The 7,909-nt window shown below is 55.9% G+C and overlaps 2 protein-coding genes across 3 annotated transcripts; both read left to right on the top strand.

Annotated features, from left to right (window-relative positions):
• The first annotated feature begins 3,005 nt into the window (after positions 1–3,005).
• Positions 3,006–4,202, top strand: NKG7 (natural killer cell granule protein 7). The gene is made up of 5 exons (XM_045856412.1): positions 3,006–3,084; positions 3,196–3,460; positions 3,546–3,692; positions 3,777–3,911; positions 4,002–4,202. Exons 2-5 carry the CDS (start codon positions 3,304–3,306, stop codon positions 4,058–4,060), a joined length of 498 nt encoding a protein of 165 aa, XP_045712368.1. The 5' UTR covers positions 3,006–3,084; positions 3,196–3,303; the 3' UTR covers positions 4,061–4,202.
• A 1,848-nt stretch (positions 4,203–6,050) lies between these two features.
• CLDND2 (claudin domain containing 2) lies at positions 6,051–7,708 on the top strand. Of its 2 annotated transcripts, XM_045856452.1 has the most exons (4): positions 6,051–6,525; positions 6,838–6,975; positions 7,229–7,348; positions 7,601–7,696. In XM_045856452.1, the coding sequence occupies exons 1-4, from the start codon at positions 6,315–6,317 to the stop codon at positions 7,672–7,674; spliced, it is 543 nt and encodes a 180-aa protein (XP_045712408.1). In that variant the 5' UTR covers positions 6,051–6,314; the 3' UTR covers positions 7,675–7,696. The 2 variants fall into 2 exon arrangements, 1 of the variants encoding a protein (XP_045712408.1); XR_006787740.1 differs by having other exon boundaries at positions 6,051–7,348; positions 7,454–7,708.
• Positions 7,709–7,909: the final 201 nt, after the last annotated feature.

The raw sequence follows: 7,909 nt of genomic DNA, 5'->3' as shown, positions 1-7,909 counted from the left end.
CTCTAATTACACTTTAATGAGGCCTCTTTAAGTAGAAATATTTACTGAGGCTTATTCCAGGGATCATATTTATAGGGGCTTACTCTGGCAAGAATGATGTCATAACCACAAACTCACATCGCTAACTTCTTACTCAACATTTCCCCTCGCCAAGAAGAGACATCTCACACCTCACGTATCTGACTGAGTTTCTGGTCTCTCTCACCCCCCATACCGGCTCCACCCATGGTCTCCCCCATCTCAGCAAATGACAATTCCCATTTTTACCCAGCCGCTCAAGTCACAAATGTGGGGATCATCCTTCGTTGTTTTCTCTCTCTTACATCCCCCATCTGATTTGTCAGCCAGTAGTGCCGGCTCTCCTTTAGAAATGTGTTTGCAGTTTGATCCTGTCCTGCTTAACCAGTTTCTACCCTAATGCAAGCCACCCTCATTTATCACCTGGTGTATTGACGCACCCTTGTAACCAGCTCAGCCCTTACCCTCCACCCCCTACAGTCCTACAGTTCATTCTCTATGTAGCATCTCGAAGAGAATTTATTAAAATCACGTCACTACTGCTTGAAGCCCTCCAGTGGCTCTGATCTCGGGTGAAAAGCTAAAGTCTATCAAGGCCACACAAAAATGCCACGTATTCTGGCCCCCAGTAACTCTCTCACTTAATCCCCCTTCACTCACTGCAGTTCAGGGGTCCTCAAGACCACCCCAGATTCAATGAGCTGCTGGAAGGACTCATGGAGCTCAGGAAAACTGTTGCACTTGTAGTCAATGGTGCAGATTCACATCAGCACAGGCGGGAGCCTCCCAGGGCAGCGTCCAGGCGGGACCAGGCACCAGCTCCCAGTTGCCTCCCCCAGAGGTGTCGCAGCAGCACCACTTACTTCTCCCAGAAATGGCGTGTGACGACACTCAGCACTGCCAACAGGTGAAGCTCACCCAAACCCTGGTATCCAGGCTTTTCATGGGATGTCTGTTTTGTGAGCAGGGAGCACCCACCAGGACGACGTTAGTTATTCAGTTTCCAGCTTCTCCAGAGGTCAAACCAATATAATACACACCTCTCCACAAACCACATTCATAGCCTAAACTATCTGGTATGGCCCAAGGACTCCAGGTAAACAGAGACATTTATCAGGCAGGATATTCCAAGAGTTTAGAGGTTCCCTCCCAGGATCAGGCAAGATCCACTTTTCTTTGGTCAATGGGTAGAGGTTGAGGTTTAAGGAGATGAGAAACAGGGTTAAAGCCTTGAACCTGGAAGTGGGATGAAGAGGAAATGGGGCGGAGTTGAGACTGGATGTGTAGGGTTTGTGGAGAAGTATGAAGAAGGATGTGGGTATGGGACTGGGGCTGGAGTTGAGATTGGAAATGATCTGGTATCAGGATAGGAATGAGGTTAAGGATAAGTCTCAGGATGAGTTTGGGTTTGGGTTTGGGGTTGGGTTTGTCAATAAGAATGGGGTTAGGCCCTGGCTGGTGTGGCTCAATGGATTGAGGGCTGGCCTGCAAACCAAAGGGTCACCAGTTCGATTCCCAGTCAGGGCATATGCCTGGGTTGCAGGCCAGGTCCCCAGCAGGGGACACTCAAGAGGCAACAACACATTGATATATCTCTCCTTTTCTTTCTCCCTCCCTTCCTCTCTCTCTAAAAATAAAAAAAAAAATTCTTTTTTTTTTTTTAAAGAATGAGGTTAGGATGGGGGGGTTGGGATGGTGATAAATTAGGGGTTGGAGCTGGGATTAAAGGATGGGATGTGTTTGGCTTGGGGTGGGATTGGGTTTAGAGCTGGCTTGGTGAGTTGGGTTGGGGCTGGTGATTATGGATGGGGTAGAGATAGGGTTATGGATGGACTGAGCTGGGATTGAGTTTAGAGATGGGTTTGGAAATTAGAATGGGGTTAGGTTGGGAATCGGGATGGGCTGGAGGATATGGTTGAGTTTAGGATGGGGTCAAGGTCACAGAGGGCTCAGTGCTCTCACTTTCCCTCTAACCACATTCCCATGGCCCAGACTTCCTGAAGCCTGTCCACCTGCTCCTCACCGGAGCCATGTCCACAGGCACTTTTGTGCTGGTGACCCTACTGCTCATGACCTGGCTCCACCTCTGAGAGCCTGTCCTTGAGGCCATGTCCTTAGGAATGGCCGGTTACCTCACTGGTGAAGGTTTGGGTGGAGGATGGGGGCCTCTCCCATAAAGGAAGAGAACTGGCCTGCTGGGTCACTGGTTCTTCCTTCTCCAGCGGTCCTGGGACTGCTGGCTCAGTTTGTCTTCACAACAGAGGTCCTCTTCAGGGCCATTCCAGGTTCACAGGGGTCAAGTTTGCCTGGGCCTTCTGCCCGGGCTGTGGTACTTTCACCTTATACCTGCTCACAGGTGAGGCGCTGATGCTGGTGTGAGAGGAAGAAGCCCCCCGCCAGCTACCGTGGTCCTGGTGATAAAGCCAGCCATGCTCAGAGCAGAGCTGTCTGTGAGCTCATTTATAGAGGAGGATGTGGGTGTGTCTTTCCCTCCACAGACTTTTAGAACTGTGATTCTCCACAGTTTGCCTGCCTTGAGCATAAGCTCCAAGCAGGGCTCCAGGAGTCTGAGCCTGCCACCGGGCTCCACCCACCCCTTCCTCCCTCAGGACTTGGTGTCCACGCCTGCAGATCGTTTCTCCTTCAGCCCCAGCCCAGGCACCATGGCCTCCAGCCCCCTCCTTTTGTGGGGACCCTAGAGCAAAGGCTCTGCTCTCCTGGACCGGAAGGTTGCAACACCCACAAGAAAACACAGCGCATGCCCAACTGTCCCTTCTGGCCACATCCCTCCTCACAATTTACACCCTGGCCTCATTTGTCACCTCCACGTCTGAGCTCTGAAGCCTCTCTCTCATCTCTTCCAGGAAGCCCCCTTGGGTGTTGAGGGCTCTGGGGAGGGGGGAAGGTATAGAACCTGAGCTAAAGAGGCATGTTCTGAACCACTGACCAAACCACTGATGATGATGACACCCTTCCCCTCACACAACCAGGACCTCAGGAAGCGGAGAAGTTATATAGCCGAGGAAGGGAGGGTGTGTAACAGAGTGGTTGCCGGGAACTGAAAAGGTGAAACACAGAACCAGCCTGCTCTGAAGGAGCACAGGCTCCTCCAGTTGCCTGTATTGCTTGCTGGCTTCTTCTTCTTCTTCTTCTTCTTCTTTTTTTTTTTTCTAGCAGCTCAGACAGGCCCCAGGAGTCAGGGGACACAGCCTCTTTTCTCAGAAACCCAGTCTGGACCACCAGCTTCCTCATTCCTCAGGACCCAGAAACCCAGCACTCACCCCCATGGAGCCCTGTCGGTCCCTGGCCCTGCTGGCTGGCTCCCTGGCCCTGACATCTGTCCTCGTTGCTATGAGCACAGATTTCTGGTTTGTGGCCCATGGGCCCAACTACTCTTCTCACTCCGGCCTCTGGCCAAAGGGGGATCAGCACTCTGTAGCAGGTAATAGGGAGTGGTTTCTCCTGTCTGGGGGGTCGGGGAGAAGAGCCAGAGGGAACAGGCCCTCAGCAGTCCCCTGTCTGAGCAGGCTACATCCGCGTGACGCAGACCTTCAACATCCTGGCTGCCCTGTGCGGCCTGGCATCTGTGGGTTTCCTGGTCCTGTCCTGCATCCCCTCGCTGTCTGCCCCAGGCCAAGGCCCCCTGGTTTCTTCCATCACAGCCTTCATCGCAGGTGAGGACTCTGGGCTGCCCATGGGCATTGGGGACTGTGAGTTCCCACAGAGAGGCTGAGCAGTCTTCTTGCCTCTTGTCCCAGCCCCCACCATGGCGGTGGCCATGACGGTCTATACCAGTGAGCGGTGGAGCCAACCTGGAAACTCCCAGGTCCAGTCCTTGTTCGGCTGGTCCTTCTACCTGGGCTGGACTTCAGTTCCCCTTTTTCTCACTACAGGTAACTGTTGCCCTGGGAGCTTGGGAGGGCCAGCTGGGGGCTCTGAGGGAGCAGGGTGGGGGCAGTGCTAACCTCCCTCTGCCATTCCAGGTGGCCTGAGTCTGGTTGCCCACTGCCAGGCCCCTTGGCCCAACTACGACACCCTGTGAGCTGCAGGTGAAGACAGCAGGTGTGAAGGCATCGTCAGGAACCACAGGATCCCCTGGCCCTCCCTCGGCCCTCCCCACCAGCCCTTCCATAGCCCCTTGGTTTGTGTCTTCATTCATTCAAAAACAGATTGCTGGAATCTGATTATTCTGAGATTCATTTACCCATGACACAAACCGATGGCACACTAGCTCTGTGGTGGGTGACAGTGGGCACCCAGAAGAGTGAGAAACCTCCACGTGTTCTCAGGGGACTCCTGCCCAGGGTGAGAGAGGCCAGGGTGGACTTGGTCAGTGCCCTATATTCTCTGTCCCCTTCTCTGGTCCTGGTTGTTCTCCTTCCTCCTACTTCTGTTTCCATTTCTCTTCTTTCTCTTTTCTTCCCTGTGCCTTTCATGTTTTAGCACTTTCCTTCTCACTCCCTCTGTGTCCCTCACCTGTGCTCTGCTTCGCCTGTGCTCTAGTTCTCCTTGCTCATTCCATTAATTCACTCTGTCCTGCTGGCTTTTCCCAAGTGCATACTTTTTGCTGGGCCTCACAGGGCTGCAAGTCCAGTGGTGGGTGGGGTGGGTTAATACAGGTTACTGTCAGGGCGTGGGACAAAGTGTGGTCATGTTGTGGGGGAAGGTGGACGTGAGCTTTCTGGGGAAGAGGGTGTTTTTAAAAAATTGTATTTATTTATTTTCAGAGAGAGGGGAAGGGAGGGAGAAAGAGAAAGAGAGAAACATCAGTGTGTGGTTGCCTCTCGAGGCCCCTGCCCCCTGCACTGGGGACCTGGCCTGCAACCCAGGCCTGTGCCCTGACTGGGAATCAAACCAGTGACCCTTTGGTTCACAGGCTGGCACTCAATCCACTGAGCCACATCAGCCAGGGCTGTTTAGAGACTTCTTAAGGGCCAAGGGAAGGTAATCCAGGCAGAAGAACTCCAAGGTGGAGGCATGAAAAGGCTGGAAGTGTCCAGAGGGTAAACAGTCTTTGTGGCCGGGATGTGCAATGTGGGAATGGGAGAAAATGAGAATGGAGTGGTGGGTGGGAGCCAGGACCCCTAACGCCACAACTGACTCTCTCCTGAGGGGATTAGGGAGCCAGGATGCAAGCAGGGGAGGGACAGTGTCAGCTCCCGGGGCCAGCAAGCCCTGTCTGGAGCACCCAAGAGGCTGAAAGGGAGAGAGGAGATTGGTGATGCAACAGGTGAAACAGAAGTCAGTACAAGGCCTGACTGGGAACAGGACATGAGGTGGACAGGAGGGAAGGAGCCAGAAAGATTCAGGGAGCAGGAGAAACCAGACTTGGGGTCCAAGGGCTTTTTGGGGTGAGGGGCAGGAAAGGTGCAAGGATAGTGCCCAGGGGTGGAACGGTGGGGCTATCCTTGTTTGGTGGGACATGCTGAGCTCAGGTGGGAGATAACTGTGTGCCAGGGGTCTGGGAGACAGCCAGGAGCAGGTAAGGACTCCGGTCTAAGGTTCGGGAGAGAGACCAGGGCCAGAGATGGAGTTTGAGATGCTTTCAGAGCCTCGTGGTCCCTGGAACTGTGGGAATGAGGAAGCTCACCCAATGGCAGGTACAGGATGCAGGGAGCAGGAGGGGCAGGAGCCTGTGTGGGCACCTGGGAAGCATGGTCAAAGCCAGGGACCAGGAGTGTTTATGGGGTCAAGGGCAGAGAGGTTTTTAGAAGGACATGGTCTCGCATATCATGGCCCTCAGGCTCCCCCCAGACCTGCCATTTGACTCTGAGCTGTCGCTTTGCTGGGAGAGATGCCTCTGTGTGTGTGTGTGTGTGTGTGTGTGTGTGTGTGTGTGTGGTTATCTCTTTAAATGGCTGCTGGGAGAGGGGGTTCTGGAACTCCTGCTGCCTCACAGAGACTGACCCAGTCCCCCTTCCCCCACCCTTCTGAGATCTGCTTCGAAGAAGTCCTGGGAGCAGGCTGTAAGTCATTTAGGTGGATGTGTGGGTGTGGAGAGTGGGGAACACACTAGACGGGCCAAAGGGGCATTCCACTGGGGGGATGGAGGTCTCTGGAAGGCAGGGAGGTTCCTAAGCAGTGACTCCTGGAGGGGAGGGAGGCCTCAAAGTCCCCAGGCATGGTTGTTGAGGGATGAAGCCATAGTGGGAGGAACTGAGGGGGTGCTTCCAGGTCCCCGGAAGTAGCAGACCCAGGCAGGGGTGCTAAGATAGCCAACTGTGATATGGAGGGACATATGGGAGAGGCTCTTGGAACCTGGAGAGGCCTGGGGACAGGAGGGGTGGTGGCCAATCATGTATGTGTGGGCCCCTCTCCCCCGCAGCAGCCTCCCTGGCATGGGGGTGAAGAGGAGCCTTCAGAGCGGTGGCACCCTACTGGGTTTCTTGGCCAACATCTTCATGCTTCTCTCCACTGCCACCAACTACTGGATCCGCTTCCCGGGGGGACACAGCGGCCTGTGGCAGGATTGTAACGGTGGCATCTGCTCTAACATCCCCTGCCAGAGTGAGGCCCAGCCCAACCAGATGTCAAACCCCCACTACACAGACCCAGAACTGACCACAGCTGTCCACCCTCCCCTGACACAGCTGGGAACATCCTGCGGGGGGGGGGGGAGGGGGCGTTCAATCCCTTCCACGACGGTCTCAGATCCAGCTGCCCCTCCGTGATCGAAGCCACCACGAACACGACAAGCCCTCAGGACGACTTTCAAGTCCCTATCCAAACCCCTGACTCTGCGGCCAGCCGGTACCGGCTGGTGGGGGCGGTGGTCAGGCACGGCGTCTGCGCGGGGCTGAGGCAGCCGGCTCTCCCCAGCCATGCTGGCGGTGACCGGGGCATGCATGGTGCTGGCGGCGGGCTCCAGCATCGTGGGCCTGGTGATGGGGCTGCGGATTGTGTGTCACGAGGGCGACTCGCGGGGCCGGACTACGAGCGCTATCTTCTTCCTCTGCGGTGAGACAGCAGCAGGCCTCCCGACAAAGGGCAGGGTTCCGCAGGAAGTGAGCTGAGGGGAGGAGCTGGTGACCCAGAAGGGTGTGCAGAGCTGGAAGGGGAGGGGTCAAGGGCGGCCCTCAGGCGATGGGCGTGGTCTTGTCTAGCGGGGACCGCCCGGAAGGGGCGTGGTCTGGGCGGTGAGCGGGGTTCTGGGTGGGGCCTAGGTGCAGCCTCTCCGGGCCATGCTTACCTAGCGGGTGGGCGGGGCCAGGCTTGCTGCTGCTGATTGCTTTGACAGGCTACACCGTAAAGAATGCGTGGAAAAGCGACGTCTTCTTCTCCTGGTCCTATTTTTCGGGGTGGCTGGCTTTACCATTCTGTATTCTCGCCGGTAATGTGGACAGCGGGGAGAGGGTGGAGAAGCCTACCCAGGGGACCCCCCTCTCCCGCGGAGACTCCCTGGCCGTCCTTCCACAAACCCCATTTTGACCTCCAGGGGACCTTCCCCACCATACTCCACTCCCGACATTCACAGACCCTGCAGAGACTCCTTGGAGCCCCAAACCCCAGGCTCTGAGGCCCTCCCGGTCATCCGCCCCAGGACCCACCGCCCCCCACCCGTCCTCCTCTCCCCTCCCGTCAGGCTTCTGCTTCCTGATGGCGGACATGATCGTGCAGAGTACAGATGCCATCGGTGGTTTTCCCGTGTGCTTGTGACAGTAGCCTGCCTGGGGCAGAATAAAGGAACAGGTCGACCTCCGCGGCTCCGCCTGCCTTTCTGGGGGATGTGAGGACGCGGACACGGGAGACATGGACACATGTGGAAATATGACTCTGAAGAGCACGGAGATTCGGGCACGGGGGTAGACAGAGGCTCAGAGAGGACATAAGGACATGAAGCTCTAGGGGACGTGAAGGCCTGGGGGACACGGGCATGGAGTTACAAATATGG

This window comes from Phyllostomus hastatus, unplaced genomic scaffold (assembly GCF_019186645.2).
Source record: "Phyllostomus hastatus isolate PE091 unplaced genomic scaffold, TTU_PhHast_1.1 phas_scaffold_1224, whole genome shotgun sequence".
In the NCBI taxonomy this organism is placed as follows: Eukaryota; Metazoa; Chordata; class Mammalia; order Chiroptera; family Phyllostomidae; genus Phyllostomus; species Phyllostomus hastatus.
This window is presented reverse-complemented; position numbering and strand designations above follow the sequence as displayed.